The 19,207-nt window shown below is 35.0% G+C and overlaps 1 protein-coding gene across 1 annotated transcript in view; it reads right to left on the bottom strand.

The window, feature by feature from the left end:
• Positions 1–19,207, bottom strand: part of LNPEP (leucyl/cystinyl aminopeptidase) — an 88,675-nt gene that overhangs the window by 17,427 nt on the left and 52,041 nt on the right. The window contains exons 5-11 of the mRNA XM_008589955.1: positions 18,258–18,378; positions 17,438–17,592; positions 15,494–15,607; positions 13,870–14,001; positions 8,617–8,748; positions 5,989–6,149; positions 5,667–5,755 (exon numbers count right to left, since the gene is read on the bottom strand). Coding sequence (XP_008588177.1) covers positions 5,667–5,755; positions 5,989–6,149; positions 8,617–8,748; positions 13,870–14,001; positions 15,494–15,607; positions 17,438–17,592; positions 18,258–18,378 — 904 coding nt within the window. The remainder of the gene's footprint in view (positions 1–5,666; positions 5,756–5,988; positions 6,150–8,616; positions 8,749–13,869; positions 14,002–15,493; positions 15,608–17,437; positions 17,593–18,257; positions 18,379–19,207) is intronic.

Genomic DNA, 19,207 nt, shown 5'->3' with positions numbered 1-19,207 from the left:
AGAAAAGTGGGGCCGGCCCGGTGGTGCACTGCTACAGTGCGCCGCTTGGGAGTGTGGCTGCGCTCCCGCCAAGGGTTCGGATCCCACATACAGACCAACCGCTCACTGGCTGAGCGAGGTGAGGGTGCAACACCAAGGGTTGCAATCCTGTTGCCGGTCCCGGTCCGGTACAGGCGCGACACTGAGGGTTGTGATCCGTTGCCGGTCACGAAAAAAGACAAAAAGGAAAAAAAATAATAATAATAACAGAAAAGTGATATGCACTTTTTTGGTCCCTTCATTACATATATAAACATGGAGAGAATTGTTAGAAGTCTCTATGGAATTGTTTCAACTAATGAACAAATAATGAGGAGCTAACTGATTACAAAATATTTGTATGAATTTTAAAAATCCTTAAAATACTAAGCAAAAATTGTCCTTTAATGTTAGCAGCAAAGATGTAGATTTAATATAAAAAGGGTATGCTTCTAAGCATTTTGAGGTTTACTATTTACTAGAATATAAGTTCCATGAGGTTACTATTTTGTTTACTGGTAATGCGTCAGCCCCTAGAACAATGTACCTACAGGTGTTCAAAAACTACTTGTTGAATTAATGAACGAATAAACAAGTAATGACCATTCACAGTACATGGTTTTCAAACAAGTCTAAGTAAAATTTGTAGATATTTATGCCCCCCATTTTAAAGCAATAAGTACTTTAAAATTCTTTTAAATTATAAGAGAATGAAGAATAGAGATAAGAAAAATAATCTAAACTCAGACAATGATAGCATTTTGGAGTGTATCTCCTGCCAAGCCTTTCCCTATACATGTTTTAATTGATGTAATATTTCATGAAGTGGATCTATATGCATCTATTTTTACCCTTTTTACCTGTCAGATTCCACCCCTTTCCACTTTTGCACTGTCTTCATATGCAGCGTTCAAATATCTTCATAATATTCCATTTCAAGACCTACTATAGTATTCAATCTCCTACTTTGAAACATTTAGACTGTTTTAAAATTTTCACCATCATAATAATTCTGTAGCAATGCTTTGGGTTTTTTTTGTGTATAGAATGCTTTAGAAACATGTTTTAAACCCAAGGATTATACATTAGTACCTGAAGCCTTAGGGTCTGTCAACTTCAAAAACATGAATTATTCAAATTTATCAGATTCTCTTAATATGTTTGTTACTCCAATTCTATTGATACTGCAAAAAATGTTGAAGATGGAAAAGACATTCTGATTATGTCTTAACAGTACACATCAGCTAACTAGTCTTTTTTATTAAAAAATTCCACACTAATTTCTGTTGCATTGCTGATACAGCAACAGACAGGAAAGGTCAGTTAGATTAAATAGGGTTTATTCCTTTTTCCAGGACAGAATGTAGGTCTAAGAAATACTTGTTATGGCAACAGTAGCTACTCCAAGTTGAAGCCATTTTTAACAAACCTATGACTCATGGAATTAACTATCATTAGCTAATTCAATAATATTAAACTCTTCAGGTCACCAAACACAATCTCCTACAGAACTTTTATCAAGAAAGAACCTTGGGAAGAAGAGATACAGAGCCCCAAATATCCCTTGCCCAAAAAAGGAGATAAGGCATGTATGGCAATTGTCCACTGGACGGATGCAGGAAAATACTGAAATACATGGTATTTGGGCTGATAAGCAACTTGCCATGTTGTAAACCTAGCCAACTGAAGATGGTAGAGAGGAGGAACACAGCTGGGAGTGTACTTAAAGTTAATACCATCATCGAGACTACAGAACATAAAGCAGTGCAGCCAACAGACCAAAGAGAGAGGAGAGTTATCATTTAAAGAATCAATATATTAATTAGTCTCTATCAGGTATTCTGAATGATCCAGAATGGAGGACCTTAAAACCACAGGTATCAAAAAATAATAGCTTTGCACACAAGGGAGGTAACTACATCCTACAGCTCAAATGAGGATGAGGCTATCCTCATATGTTTTTAATTTATTAAAATCATTAAAGATTAACAGTTCAATTTTCAGTCCATTGAGTAGTAAAAGAGTGAGCAACTCCAATATGAAACAGCAAAAGCCCAGATGAAGTTATCTAATAGTGGATTTTAAAAAACCATTTGTCAATGAGCTATGAAAAATTAACTACTGTTTTACAAAGAAACACTAAAACGTAGGGGGGGGGGACATTTTTACTACAAAGTTACAAAATTTCCTGTCCAGTTTGCTCCAGAGGGCTAACATGATACATGCAGTTGAACTGCATCCCCCTTGTTCAAAAGCATTCCCTTCTCTAATACCCCTTTCTTTCTCTTTTATTTTATTGGGGGTTGGTGGGGGAGGCACAAGCAGGTAATGGCACATGATAAATATTTTAATTACATGCCCTTCCTTCTTCTTTCTTCCCAATTGCCTTTCTCTTCAATGACATGGCTTCCAGCTTTACAGAAATATTTCTGGTACAGTGATATCCTTTCAGGAACATGAATGTTTCAAGTTAGATTTAATATAAAAATCTCCTACAGATATGAATAAAAGAGAGAGGGGGAGGGAGGAAGAAAGAGGAGAGGAAAACATTTCTTTTTTTTTTGTATAATTTTCTCAATATGTACCCTGGAAAAATGGCCCCTTTCAGCTCTTCTTATGTACAACAAATATTAATTGTCCAAAATTCATGTATGTGGGAAAAAGTGACAAAGATATCGACCAAATATAACTCTTATATATGACTGAACTAATGAACTAAACCAACAATCCTGGAATTTGAATACATGAAAGTATACTATAGATTTAACAAAACATTAAGATAATATGCAGTGCTAAAGTGATACAGCCTAAAATAAACCTGAGGTCATGCTCTCTGCTATATTTCTTTTGAGAATACAAAGAATGAATATGCAATTAAAATAAGAGTAATTCTCACTGGAGCATTAAGAACCAGGAAAACTCAACTGTCCTCAGGGTCAAACATTTTTTATAAGGACAGATATTTTAAGGTGGACTCTCAAAACCTGAACTGACAGGAATTAGCAGCAGCAGCAGCAGCAGCAGCAAGGGAAAAACCCAGTTGAGAAGTGGAAGTGACAGACAATGCTTCCATCATTGTCCAGTTCCAGCTCTAGATTAAACCCTTTACTAAAGTATATATTCCCCTTTACTAAGAATCTTTTTAAATGAAGGGAAACAGAAAATATCATTTCATCAGGCTCTGAATGTTCTTTTCCTAGAAATTTTTATAGTGATATTTGAAACTGAGTCACTTCAATATAGAATAAAATTTATTCACTCAATTAATTTTTGTATGCCTAGGCTAAGTTTACAAAAGAATTCATACAGCCATGATCTTTACCCTCAATGGGAGACATATCTAATACAGGGACAGATGTAAGTGAAACAACACTTAGAGTATATTATGAGTGGAGAAGTAGAGAATGCTATGAAAAAACATAAAGAGGGCATCTAACCTGTCTTGGGGAGAGGGAAGGCTTCCTGGAGCATCCAACGGCTGAGCTAAGAACTGAAGAATGAATAGTAACAGATCAAGGGAGTGGAGAGGCAAGAGTGTTCTTCAAGGAGAGGAAACAGCATATGCAAAGGCCCTGACACAAGAGGCAGTATGGCATGTTTGAGTTGGTGAAAGAATATTTGTGTAGCTGAAGCACAAAACACCATGTATGGGTTAAGAAAGAGAAGATTAAAGCACGAAAATATAGCTAGTTTATGGAATGTGAATCTCAAAAAGAGTTTAACAAACTGACATGTAAACTGTGCTAAATAGTAAAGAAATAACAAAAGCAGATTTCTTATTGTCCAATTATTTCTAATATCACCAAATAATACCCTATCAGGAGGTTTGCAAAATTTCCATATTGGTGCCTTTAGAATGTTCCAGCCATATTTTGGTTATGCTGAAGGATATAAGGAGATGGGGTTATTTGTCCTCTCTTGGGTCAGAGACTATACTTCTAGGGTCCACTTAAAGTTTAGAGTTTTGTTTTATTAAAGATGGCGGCACTTCCTTGTGCCTCTAGCCACACTATATTAATTAAAGATATATCACCAACAGCTCCTAGGGTTTTAAATAATGAGATTGTTGTGGCTATAATACTCCACTGTGGTAAAACTGCAATGAAACTGGTACATTCATATATTTCAGGTGGCATTATGAACTGTTACCACAAAACAGAAGGTGATTTAATTATATGCATTGAATCACAAAAGGTAATGGTCTTCATTTTGAGAAGCATTCCCAAGAAAAAGTTCATATGATGGAAAAATCTTTAAGACCTGAAATTTTTATTGAAGGCCTTTTTTTCCCTTAAATAAAGACAAATGGTGAACCAAGTGTCTAACAATAAGGAAAGCCTAAGTCAATTACTGTATACATTAAAAAAGGGTAAGACACAGAAATCACATGTATACATACAATGATTTCAACTAAGTAAAAAATAATTATTTAAAAAATGACTAGAAAGAATCATGAGAGTAAGTTAGGATAGAGTAATAAGATTTGTTATCCATTTCCTAGATTTTATGTAATGTGAATATATTATGTTTAAAGATTTTTTCAATAACATTGATAATAATAGCTAATATTTATGTAGTACATAACACATGCCAGGCATTGTTCTAGGTGCTTCATATAAATGAACTCAAATTTGTTCCTGACTAAGACTTTATAAAGTAAGTATAATTACTATCTCCATTCTATAGTTGAGGGAATGAAGCTCAGGAGATCATATAACCTGCCTAAAATCACACAAGAGATAAGTGGTAGAGCCAAGAATCAAAGAAGGCCACTGCTACACTCACCTCTTAAAATATACACTTGAACACCAGATCCAAATTCAAATGAGAAATTTTCCCTTTTTCATAACTCTAAAGCATCACTAATAGTTCCTATAGAACCCAAGAACCTATAACCTTTTAGGATGTAAATTAAGAGATGTGGTACGGCATTCACAGAGGTATTTAACAGATGGTCAGAAACTACATTTCAACTACACTAATAGTTCCTATAGAACCCAAGAACCTATAACCTTTTAGGATGTAAATTAAGAGATGTCGTACGGCATTCACAGAGGTATTTAACAGATGGTCAGAAACTACATTTCAACTACTTTTTATAGGCTCCTTGTGGGTTAACATATACTACCTTTACATTTTATTATCCCCCTCCTTGCTATCATAGTTTCTTGACCCATTTTCTCATTACCAAAAAATGTATACTATGTCTGCAGGACATATTAAAATAATTATTTACCCTAAGTCTAGGTCATGAGTCAACCTTCATTATGCGTAAGAATCACCTAGGGTGTTTGTTAAAATGCAGTTGCACCAGCCTGCCCCTAGAAGGTAGGTAGCAGAGCATACTTTGAGAAACTGCCCTCCTTCTATTACTTCTTTCTTTGTAACATAAAATGTTTATCAAGGACATAAAAACACAGCATTTACTATTTTCTAACAGTACATCCAGCATATTCCCTGCAACTTTTTGTACCTTATTTCACATGAATAAAGGCCAATCTTGTGCATGATATACAGAATTAATCTCATTTTAGTTACATCTTACATATGTGACTCATAAAAATCAGTTCAGAGAGTGTACACACTCAGATTTTAAAAATTATTCCATTTCCAATTTCTTATCAGAAAGGTATTAATTTTATTCAAACCTGATTTCTTGTCCAGTAATGATACTGATTGATATTTTGAATAATTTCTTCCCTCGGTGACATACGATAGTGGAATATGCCATAGGTATCTGTAAAAAGAATATATGGACAGATTATTACTCTTTCCAATATTTCAGTTAGATCCACATGATTTATTGAGTCTTTTTTGGGGGGTGGAGGGCAAAAAGGTATAATTTTTCAAGCCGTTCCCAGAAAGGAATATCTTGTTAGGTTTCATAAGAACTTACAATTACAAAACATTTAAAAATACTCCAACCTGAGAGTGCAAAAGAGACAGCATGTAAAGAAAGAAGACATGTACCTTGCATCTGAAGGTTGGATTTCAGGCTTCATATTTAAAAAGAATCTCTCTTGTTGTATAAAAAGTTCCTTTCCTTTCCTTTGAACAGTCACTAAAGGAAACCCTTTCTGCAAAATCCAGGTTTTCATCATTTTCTTTACATCTATTGTTCTGTTTGTGACCTGAAAAAAGAAATTATTTTAGCTTAAAGATAAAAATTAGTTTAGAAATTTTACAGTTTGTACCCTTCCCTCTTTCCCTACAACATTCTGTGAAGACTACATTTAATGTTAATATAAAAAAGAAGCATAAATGCTGTGTTGAGTATATTTCTAATCTAGGTAAATGACCATCCACTAAAAGGAAAAATAACCTATGTTTGTGACCTGAAAAAAGAAATTATTTTAGCTTAAAGATAAAAATTAGTTTAGAAATTTTTACAGTTTGTACCCTTCCCTCTTTCCCTACAACATTCTGTGAAGACTACATTTAATGTTAATATAAAAAAGAAGTATAAATGCTGTGTTGAGTATATTTCTAATCTAGGTAAATGACCATCCACTAAAAGGAAAAATAACCTGATCCCTAAGAAGGTACAAGCCCTCCTTCAGGTCACAATACCACAATTTGTAAGATATGAATAATGATAGGATCTGAAGCACTACTACTCAATCCTGTGAATCAAGTGAGTCCAGGCTTCTCTTTAGCCTTCTCTTTAACCTTCCCCTTCACACGTTAGTCTTTTAAATACTGTGGGAATGCAAGAAGCATGAAATATAAAATGTTCTGCTGCTATGTAGCAGAAGCATGAAATATAAAAAGGTCAGTTGCCTTGACTGGAAGTCTCTCTAGAGAACAGTGGTGAACTTTTTTGATGGTCACAGACCTCCTTTCCTAGAAAATATGTGAAATGTAACTACAGAATCCAGAATCTAGTGTCAGAGGTTTGGACCCTCTAAAGCCTGTTCCTAAGACATCTGGTATCAACGATTAAGGAATAATTTTTGAACAACTGTCTCTTTAAAGTAGGTGGATTAAACTTATGGTTCAAATTATTTTTCTAGATTACGTATGGATTTGAACTGCAAGCAACTAAGTCATCATGTACCTAAACTGGTAATTTCACTCCACTATAGCAGGCCTTACCTCAATTACCATATGCCTATCTATTTAAAGCACAAAAGGATGAAACAAATCCTCCCAAATTCATTGTGATATTACTCTTATATTTCTCATGGCTCTGGCCTATTTATTTCTGGACCAGAGGCTGGGAAGAAAATAAGCTTGCCCAAAAGCAAGGTGCTTTGGGGTGTTTAAAGCAGTACTGAAATGAAGAGGTCAGTACATAATTTGATGGGGATGCCAAAAAACCTGAGGATAATGTCATGGACTAGGCTGGAACTGGAAAACACCATAATGCAAGAGTTGTGATCATTGACGATGGCAGAAATATGTTCTAAATGTCAAGAGATAAGATAATGGTTATAAAATAAACATGGCTTTCAACTAAAATGCTACTACATGATCAGAGAAAAAACAATTATTTGGAAGCAACAGTCAGGTAATAAGGACCGATCCCTCTTCTTAAAGAGAACTCTGAGAGTAAGGAAGGTATACTTTCTGGGCAAAGGGTTAAGACCTCGAAAATAGCAGGATTCAGATAAGGCAAGGAAGCAGAAAGATTATTAGAAAAGATCCAGAGAAGGGGTTCTTAACTCAGAGTCTGTAGAACTTTGAAACTGTGTGTGATGTTTTGTACATATGTGGTTTTCCTGGGGAATACGGCCAGAACTTTCACCAAATTTTCAAATATGTCTTTGATCTTCCAAAGCATTAAGAACTATCCATCTAGATCAGGGTAACAAATTCAAATGCTTGTAAGGGTTATGCAGTCAGCATACGTGCATGAGGCAGGCTGGGTTCACGCACTGCTTTGAAACATAACTTCTACCTAATTACTCTGCTTGTTAGAATATTTGCAGGCACGACAAAATCCAAACAGCAAAGTGATCGAAGGGCAGTATGTAGTTCACGGCAGTCAGTCTGTGATATATCATCTACTTTAGAGGAACATGGCCACAAAAGACAAGAGATTCACATAGCAGAGCATAGAATTGTGAATGGAAGGCAGAAAACTAGAAAAAGATAAGAATGGGAAGGGAGATTTTTAGCAAAGTGATCGAAGGGCAGTATGTAGTTCACGGCAGTCAGTCTGTGATATATCATCTACTCTAGAGGAACATGGCCACAAAAGACAAGAGATTCACATAGCAGAGCATAGAATTGTGAATGGAAGGCAGAAAACTAGAAAAGGATAAGAATGGGAAGGGAGATTTTCGAAAACAAAAATAACAAAAATACAGTAATATCCATTAACAGAGAGAAGGCAACTTCCCTACAAAATAGGAATGAAAATTAAGGTACAGAATAAAAATGGCTACCCAAGGCCATATCCCTTTTTTTCAACGACTATTTTTTGACTTTAAATTCAGTGCTCTATTCACAAATATTTATATATCAAGCTCCATCCCCCTCTCTCTTAAATAACTGACCTTGATTCCACACACATATTTTTATTGCATATGTAAATAAAAATAGAATTCCTTTCTTCCTTTGGTAAAAGGTAAGTAAGTTATCCAGGTTGCTTACCTCATTAAAACTATCCCACAGGTCATCACTTTGAATGGATGCATAGCTATGATTATGCAGGTAAAGAACAACAGCACGTTGAAATACATCTTCATTAAGATAAGTTTTCAGCATCCACAAGAGAGAAGCTCCCTATTTAAAAAAAGAGAGAGAAAAAAGGAAGAAAATAATAAAAAAATATAGGTTATAGAATCAAGAATCTACAATTCAAAATCATTCTAAACATATACTTTCATATGTAGAACCTAGTTATATACATTGTTATTTAGTTTCATATAGCTAGATGTGGACTATGTTCTAATTGTCTTAAAATTATTTTAAGGGATTTGAAAAAGAATTAATGGAGTAGATTCCCATATGCACTAATTCTACCATTAGCCATTCTATGCGGTCTATCAATGTACTTGGTATTTTAGTGTCAGTGATGAAAAATTAAATATTTACAAATATATTTTTAATTTTAAAAATGCCAAATTTTCTGTGGCATTCCCCATCCCTACCCCCAGTGCTTAAAGTATGAGTTGAATTCATGGGCACGCGCTGCTGGACAGACAATAAATTAGCAGAGCTCTCAAAAGTCTCTCTGCTAGGTAGTACATTAAATTTTAATTTTAGTATATCATGTTGCTGAAGTAACTAGGATCTCTCTTCTTCCTGCAGAGTCACTTCAAATATGCTTGGAACTAATGAAGCTATAAGGCAGCAAGCATACACTAATAATGCATAATCAGGCAAGCAACTGTTAAGATGACACTACATTCACTCACGTACATATCATTATTCTCAATCTCAAAATAACCACTTCCTCTGTGAAGCCTTTTCTGATCTGAAATGGAATCATATTTCTCCATCTTGAATAGTAATTTCTGTATCTGTTATATATTTATTTCCTCTTCTAGACTGTACACTAGTTGAGGGAAAAATTGAAAAGCTCAACTCCAATGATTAAATTGCCGACTACACAGGAGGCACTCAAGTAGTTTTGGAATGAATTTCACTTCTGATAAAAATGTAACAATGTTAGGTCATCAAGATTATCAACATACATAATTAAATTTAATACCTATTACTCTCTTCTCTCTCACACTTTATAGCTATTACTTATTCTATAAATGTAAGTATTCATTCTTGTTCCCAACAGTCTCCCTTCTCTCTTGCATCATCAACTTTCCCTCTGTACTGTAACATTCCCATTAACAAAACAAAAACTATATAACATTCCTAAGTTTAAACAAATAAGGCTCCCTACCTTTCCTTAATTTCACACCTCCTCCAGTTATCACCCTATTTCTTGCTCCCTCTTTGTAGAAAACTCCTCAGAAGAGTTGTCTGCATTTACCATCTCCATTTGTTCTCTTTCCATTTTCTCTTGAGCCATCTTCTAATCATCACTCCACTGGAAGTATTCTTATCAAGGTCACTGGTGAACTTCCTGGTGCCAAACCAGTGTCAATTCTCAACCTATCTATCTTAATCTTATCAACCTATTGGTAGCATTTGATATGAGTTATCACTCCTTGAAAGTCTTTATGCACTTGGCCTCAGGACCCCACTCTTAATTCTCTCCCTATTCACTGGCCAACCCTCTCAGTCTCTTTGCTGGATCCTCCTCATCTTCCCAATTACTAAAGTTTGATGTGCCCTGGCATATGATCTTTGGACCTCTTTTCTTCTCTATTAAAATTTACTTTCTAGTTAATCTCCTCAACCACAGGAGTTTTAAATGTCTCCCTAAGTTATTTAACTAACTAGATTTCCCCTCTGAACTCCAGACTCACATCCAACTGCTTGCTTGGTATTTCCACTTGGATGTCTAATGCACATCTCATACTCAGTTCAGAAACTAAACTATTTTTTTCTTCTTGCCCTAAATCTACTCCCACAGCAGTCTTCTGCATTTCAGCAATGGCAACTCCATTTTTCCGGTTGTTCAGGCAAAAATTTTGAAGTTACCCTTGACTCCTCTCTTACGTTCCACATTTAGTGAATCAGCAAATTCTACTGAAGCAACCTTTACAATATATTCCAAGTCCAACCATATATCATCAGCTTCACTACAACTACCCTAGTCCATTATCTCACCAGCCATCTATCACAACAACTTCCGAACTAGTCACCCTGACTCCATGTGCTGTTGAAATCTAAAGCAGTCTTTTACAAAATAAGCAATACTGTGATACTTCCCTGATCAAATGGCTTTTCATTTCACTTAGAATAAAATCAAGGTCCTTACTATGGCTTATTATACCCTACAACGATCTGGCCTCTTATAATACCTCTGACTTCATATACTACTTTCCATTCTACTTACTCTACTCCAGATATACCAGCTCCTTGCTGTTGCTTGAATACGCAAAAGAATCTCTCATCTCGGGCCGGCCCGGTGGCACACTGCTACAGTGCGCTGCTTGTGAGTGCAGCGGCGCTCCCGCCGAGGGTCCGGATCCCACATACAGACCGGTTCCCGCTCACTGGCTGAGCGAGGGGCGGGCGCGGCGCCGAGGGTTGCGATCCCGTTGCCGGTCCCGGTCCGGTAGGTACGGGCGCGACACTGAGGGTTGCGGTCCGTTGCCGGACACGAAAAAAGACAAAAAGGGAAAAAAAAAAAAAAAAAAAAAAAAAAGAATCTCTCATCTCAAGCTGGAGGCAGGGTCCGCAGACCAGTCTCAGGTTTGATGATGTGCTAGGAAACTCATAGGACTCAGCATAGTCATATCCACCACTATGATTTATTATGATGAAAGGATACAAAAATCAGCTAAGGGAAAAGGCACATTGGGTGAAGTCCAGAGGAAACTGGGTACAAGCTTCTAACAGTCCTCTCCCAGTGGAGTCACATGGGATGCACTTTAATTCCTTCAGCAAGTTGTGGCAATGTGTGTGAAATACTATCTACCAGGGATGCTCATTAGAGACTCAGTATCTAGGGTTTTTATTGGGGGCTAGTAAGGGAGGAGCCCTCTGCCTAGCACACACCAAAATTCCAGATTCCCAGAAGGAAGTAAATGTTCAGCATAAACTACAAAGTTTGTACAATTTAGGCACAGTGAACCACTGTTAGCATGGAATGGTGGGAACTACCCTAAAATCAAAGTTCCCAGATGCCAGCCAAAGGACAACCTCGAAAACAGGCCTTTCAAAGGATAGTAGTCTTAGGCCTGTTATATTAACTCTTTCCTGCACACAAACTCTATACACTGATTATTTCCTCTGCCTGTAGCATTCTTCTCCCAGAAAACCACATGCCTCATTCCTCACTGTTCAAATGTCACCTTACAACATTATATAAAACACCCAACCACATTATATAAAACATTTCCTCTGTCACTCTCATTTACCTTACCATGCTTTATTTTCATATTAGTACTCACCACCTAACACAATACCTATTTATTCATTCATTTGTATAGTATCTTCTCTACTTGTAACTCCTGAAATGGAAGCTCCATAGAAGAGACATAGTCCAGTCTTGTTCCCTGATATATCCTCAGTACCTAGAACAATGGCTGGCACATGGTTGGCGTTTGCAAGATTCACTAAATAAATGAATAGGCTTGATGATTATGAACACCAAACAGAGTATGTCTGTCAAACACATTTCCCTATTGACACTTCTTCTTACACACAATATTGGTAAATTATCCAATGTCCTATTTTTCTTAATTATGTAGGATATTTTCCAGATTCCCAATTCTGTAATAAGTGGTTACCATACTGAGAAGAGTTAAGTATACTAAGAAATCACATGAACACAAGACACGGAATTTTGGGTTTAGAGGGTGGGAGCTGGAGGCAGACAGAGCTATGTCACAACGAATACTGAAATAACTGTTCTATTTAGGTTCTGTCTAAGAACAGAACCACAAGTTTTAAAATTTTCTTTATTGACAGATCCAGTATGAGTTTTAAAATATGGCAGTAGCTCTAATTTAATATTGCTAATTGAATTACTGATTTCCTTGTTTGTTAACAGTACCTGTATTGTAATTCTCCCTGAGACAGGCTTGAACGTGGAAAATATTTCCACCTTCTTTACCTGCCTTATCCTGTCATTAAATCTTCAAAGTACATCCCCCCACTCAGTGTTTTTTATGCTCATTGTCTCCTTTCCATCCTTTCTACCACTCCTCATTTCAAACTTTTATCATTTCATGCCTTTACTTCAGCAGCAATTTCCTGACATTAGGTCTCTCCTGGCTTAAATCTACTCTATAAACTGAAACCAACTTAATTTTCCTAAATAGTAACTTTAATCTAGTCATTCCTCTGTTCAAAAGTCTTCTAAAGCTTCCCAGTACTTACAGAAAAAATGGATTCCTTATGGTCAGGACATTCTAGGCCTACCATACCTATCTCATCTTTCTCCTACTCCACATGCATCTTTCACTACTCAAACATTTACTCTCTAAACAAGCATCCCTTGCCCCTTAGGATTTCTGACTTTTCTTTGCAGATCTCATTGTTCCATTTCTGCCCTACCCTACTCTTCCCATTCCTCCTTACCTATATTGTTGTTATTTAACTCATTCCCATTTTCCTCCCCAAAATTTCTCTTCATTATCGCAGGCAGAAATTCTCTGTACCACTCACTTAGCACATACTACCTCTCTTGTTGCTCCTACCGCCTAAACTTTGAACTTCTTGACTACATGAACTGTATTTCACATGTTTTTTGTATTTTCTTCTCTATTCAATTTATTAATCAATTAATCCAACAGCCAGAATAAGGAGGCAAATAAATCATAATATTCATTCTTCTCTCCAATGAAAATGTGAATGACAGTGATCTTAACAGGGTTTCTAACATTCTGTTTTTTCTTCACCCCCAAACTTGCAGTCTATGTTTCTGATCCTGCAATCTAATCTTCAATTCTTAAAATCTCTTTTTGCTTACTTGTTTTGGCACTCCTGACTTTAGAACATAACTCAATTCTCAGTAACACAGCCAAGGGCTTACATAGGACTTTCCCTGCACATATTCTACCTGTGGATCTGGAGCATAAAACAACTTTAAAAGTTTTATTGCTATAAGATCTGATTAACTGCCTGGAATAGTCACAGAACGTAAGAAAGACAAAAGGAAAACACATAAAATGTTAAAACCAAGATTTAAATAGCAGCAAACAAAAAGTTTAACAGGATACCTGAAAATAATACTCATTTAATCTTTAAAATAATCTAAATCATGCAGCTTGCTCACATATGAAATTAACTTGAAACCTGCTCCAGCTACTTTTTTGTGCATAGCAATACCTTAAAATAGGAAAGAGAATCAAACATTTCTTCAATTTGTTCTGAAGACTGAACGGATGATGATATTGGATGAGATGAATTCAAGGAGTCTTTCTTCATGGTTTTAAATCGAGCGCCTAAGAAATCTTCATACTAGGAAAGAATGAAACAGATTAGGATATCACACAGTATCACAGGCAAAGGTAAGCACAGTAATTATTTATATGAGTTAGACTAATTACTATTTAGGTCATTAAGAAAAAATAACCAGCTTCACTAAACTTCAGAATATAAGCTTTTGAAAATGTAGGAAGACTGTATATTCCTTAAATTTAAAAATACAATTATAGCCTGGCCACATAAAAACCAGCATTTCCTAAACAGCATAAGGATGAATTAAGAATCTATTACTAAAGTAAACAAATGCCAAATCTAGATATCCAAGATGAATATTCTAAAAAGGTTAATGTTTTCTTAAAACCTGAAATTAAAAAAACAGAAAAAAATCACAAATAAACCCCAGAAAAACAAAACAAAAAAGAACAAAAACTGGTCTTAAGCTGATTTCTCATATATATAGTTCAGCTTTTCTATTAAGATAATATATATTTCCCTTAAGTAAGGTCCATTAAAAAAATATAACTCTTAAAAAAAGAGATTTGACAACTCAGCAGATGAGCTCCCCTAGAATATATAATAAAAGTTTTTAAACATTCTGGGCACCACCAAGTGGTGAAACTGTATATCTCATTGCTTAATTAAATAGAATACACAGATTGAGAATATCTTCCTTAGTATTCTAGCTAAAAATTAATACCTCCTACCACTTGAAAATTTTAAACAAGCCTTACACAGAAATTTCAAATTGAAAGCTCTAAGTAAGAGTACTTCCGCTTTAAAGTATTCTTGGATCATTTCTCAAGGAAGTTTAACAGAAAGTCACAGAATTTTATGGCTGAAAGGGATCTTTACACTTTCCCACCTATTGCTTGAATTATTTTGGCAATATCTGACATACTGTTGCCTACTGTATCTGAATATTGCTAAGGATAGGAAATATCTCCAGAGAATCGAATGACATAGTTACATTATTATTCCTCTCTATGATGGAATGGTATTCCAAGTCTTTGGAAAAGGGCAAAAAATATGGTTTGTACCTAAAAAGGGGAATTTTTTGTTTGCATCAATCTATATATTGCTGTTTACAAGAAGGCACAAAGTGATAATAGAGAGACAGCATTGCCACAAAATGTCTTAATTTTTCTCTCTTTATACATAGGATAAAAAAGTTTTGTTTTGCAAAAAAGGCTTTCAACCTTATCTAAATTCCTTCAAGCAGAAGGGCCATGCCTGTTAAAGATAAAATATAGCAAAGCAATTTAAGATGTCCATCTTAATGAAAAAATGTAAAATAATATTATATTAATTTCAGCTTTCAATGAAATAATAGATAACTAAAAGCATAGTTTTCATTGCCAAATCTCAAAAGGTATAGATATCAGTAAAAAGAGTAAATTTTATTTACATTTTTCTGGAAACATTTTCCTTACTCAAAATCCATAAAAAATACATGGAAAATATAATTTGACTACTTTTTTTTTTTCCTCCTAGCATTCACAGTAGGCCAAAGAAACACTATACTTACACTGGAGAGCTCTTCAAATACTTTTTCCAAAGAGAAATACTCCATGAAAGTAGCAAAACCTTCATTTAACCATAGATCATTCCACCACTGCATTGTTACTAGATTACCAAACCACTGTAGGAAAAAACAAACTATTAACCAACATGATATTTACATTCTCAGGAATTTTCTAATAATTGGCTGGATTGTCAGATTAATAGCCCATAACCTGATCATAATTGCTTAAAAATATACTGATATTACAGTTAAAATAAACTATCTTCAAATTAATTTAAGACTCACAGAAGTTGTATAAATTTACTTTAAAAGTAAAATAAAACATTTTAACATTTTACCTTAAAATGGGAAAACAAGCAAGGATATTAGCATATATATCAATTTAACAAACATACTATATAGTATGTCATATAGGGAAATAAAAACTCTTTTTAGCCACCTCTTAAAGTGAGCTTTCCTAGATAATGTAATTCTTCTACCTTGTAATATCATTAATAAGATTATTTTCCACTGTATCTACAACCCTTCATGACAACTAAAAAATAAGTTTCTATGTAAGAGATTTTCCTATAGTCAGAGAGCTTATACTTCATGTTCCTCCTCAGTTGTGAAGTTAGACAGTATCTGATGATTAAAACCAGGATTCAAACCAGAATTCAAGCAAGATTCCTTAAGAAAATTGCCATATATATAAGCAAAGCTGTCATATATATTAGCAAATAAAATCAGAAAGACCTTTAAATATTTTCTTCTATAAAAGACCCTCTTAAAAAATAAAAGACCATCTCAAAAAATTTTATCTCAAAAATCCTTGAAATAAAAAGTGGTCACAGGGTATGCAATTTAGTCAGTGTGGCCTAGAGTTTATCTAAAGTCAGCAGCAAAAGGATAGGGTTACTAGATACTAAAACAAAACTTTTGAGAGTTACAACAGTATATTTTTCTAAAATATTACCTCACACCCTGTTTCAGAAGATGAAATGCAAGTTCTGAAGAAGAAATAAAGAAGTACTCCACAAGTGGTAATGAGTGGCCCCAGAAATAACAGACCTAGAGGAAGATCCTCCAAAAGACAACTTATCTATATGACCCGTTCATAACAGTAAATAAGTATGTGCTTCATATACCAGCTTGACATGAAGTCTTCAGCTTGACTGTGTTTGAGGTAGACAGTAAACTGACCAGAGTACATCCTATTCTTTCTTCATACCCTGCTACTGTCATGACACGGCCTAAACCATACCCAACACTGATATGCATCTCATCCAGAGCATGATAAGAGACAAGGTGTTGGGGAAGGAGGAAGGTGTTATACACCCATGTAATTTTCTTTCTTTTTCTCCATGTTATACAAAGAATACCTTTGTCCTTTTTTTAGGCCCTCCCTCTATCAAATTAATAGAGAATCCAATTTTACAGGAGATGAAAAAATAAACCTAGTCCTGACAACTACAGTTCAAGAGTTGTCAGAAGAGTATAACTTAGGGAAAATGATTCTTCTCCACAAAGTTATACTGAGCAGCTGGCATTTATCAAGGTGAAGCAGCTGTGTATTATTTGGGCAAGAAATAAAGAGATATTGAAGACATAGTGGCTCTTCAAGGCCCAGTGTTGCTACTTATTAACTGTGTGACTTTGGGCAAGTCATTTATTTAAGCTGAGTCTCAGTTTTCACATTTGTAAAGTGAAATTATCACCCACCTTAGAGCAGCTGTGAAATGAGATAATGGATGTAAAAATGCTTTTAACTGTAAAGTCCCATAGGAATGTTAGATAGCATTTTCATCTGAAAATTAAGTTTGTGTTAAAGCATATTTTTATTATGAAAGAAGGCAATACTAAAAAAAAAAAAAAGTGGAATAATTATTAGCTTCTAAATGTATTCTAAAACTTTAGGACATGAAGTAGACCACAGGTTTGAGATGTATCAGTCTTGGTTGCTAATACCTGATGGGCCAGCTCATGAGCGATGATTTTAGTAACCAGTTTTCTATCCGCCACTGAAGAAGTATTATTGTCATACAGAAGTGTCTCTTCTTGAAAGGTGAGCAAACCCCAATTTTCCATTGCTCCTGCTTCAAAGTCAGGAATAGCCACCAAATCTGGACATAACAGGAAAGAACTGATCAACTCTTCCTCATCTAAGGCACTCCGTAGTTAAATCAAAATATCGTACCCATTGGTGTACCACTGTGAATGCAGTGAGTTGTTTTCATACCCTAACAAATGGAACCTTCCTTATTGTAGCTCTGTGTGCTCCTCATCTCATCAGTGAGGAAGCCTTGATGAAACCCCTGCAGAGTCACTGTTCCACTGTCCCTTATCAAAGGAAGAGATACCTAATTCTTCCACAGTGAATTAACTTCCCAGAGCAAGGAGGTCGAAGTGCAGGGCCTAAACTCTATTTAGGACCACCTCCATGTTGAAAAGTACTGAAATGCTCTTGCTTTCCTGAGCTCCACTACTCAGTTTTTGTTATTTGAATCAGGAATTTCCTGCAAGTTAGAATTAGTCCACAGACTAAGCAAATTATGACTTGTACGGCACCTTTGTAACAGCCCCACAAACTTCTAAGTGTTTTACACTCCAAGTTCAGATTCATTCATGGAATTTTAATAATCTTAACAATTACAATTTTTAAAGCATTAAAAATATTTCTCAGTTTTCTTTTAAAATAACTTGGGCAAAAGCTCTTTCTAAAAAACATTTGCAAAATGTATCTACATTGTAAGTGCAATGAAAATCAGATGAACTGTTTGATTCTTACCCAATTTCTTAAGTGGATATTGAATTTCAAAGTAGTTTTGATAAAACTCAAGAAGCTTCACAGTTGTTTCCAAGGCATGGTGAAATTGACCAATCTTTTCTGGTACAGCATATATAGAAACCTAAAGGAAAACATTATGTATGATGTAAGGATAGGTACAACTACAATGCCATGATATCCAAGTGAGCACTGTCAAGACTAGATCTAAAAACTACATAGAATTGTATGAGATCTTTCAGAACAGAAACTCTTGCTTATAGTTCTTTCAGCCCTCACAGAATTTAGAAAGTTACTTCTATACATACAACAGTGTCCAAAAAACTTACTAATTCCTTTTTTTTTGTTTTAAGCTAATATAACATTTGAAATAAACTACTTTGGATTATTTTACAGCAATTTATAAGCATATGCCCGTTTAATTTTATGTCCATTTTAATCTGATTAATTCTTTTTTTGTTTTAAGCTAACATAACATTTGAAATAAACTACTTCAGATTATCTTCAGCAATTTATAAGCATATGCCCATTTAATTTTATAATACTCTTCTTTTCCTCTCTTATTACCTGCAGTTCCCCTCCTTACTTATGAGCTACGGAGATAGTGAGTTGACTGAAGGATAAAACTAAATTTTCATCCTTTAGCACCTATCACAGTGCCTGGCACCTGACAGGCACTCAATACAGAGGAGTCATATCTTACAATAAAGTTAGTTCTAAAGTTAAGTATAAGGCAGAAACTGTACATTTGTTGAAATTACCCTGGAAAAAACAATTAGAGATCAACACACTCTATTTCAATAAGTATGGCACACCCAGTTTTTCTTCCAGAGCTTAGAACAGCTTACTTTTTTTCAGTTGTTGGTTTGTTTTTATGAATCATGTTGTATTAAAAAAAAAAATACAGTGAAACACTCACATTATCAGTGGCACACAATAACTAAAACCAAATA

Source organism: Galeopterus variegatus, unplaced genomic scaffold, assembly GCF_000696425.1.
Source record: "Galeopterus variegatus unplaced genomic scaffold, G_variegatus-3.0.2 Scaffold5775, whole genome shotgun sequence".
Classification (NCBI taxonomy): Eukaryota; Metazoa; Chordata; class Mammalia; order Dermoptera; family Cynocephalidae; genus Galeopterus; species Galeopterus variegatus.
The sequence above is the reverse complement of the archived record's forward strand: the minus strand, read 5'-3'. Positions and strand labels throughout refer to the sequence as shown.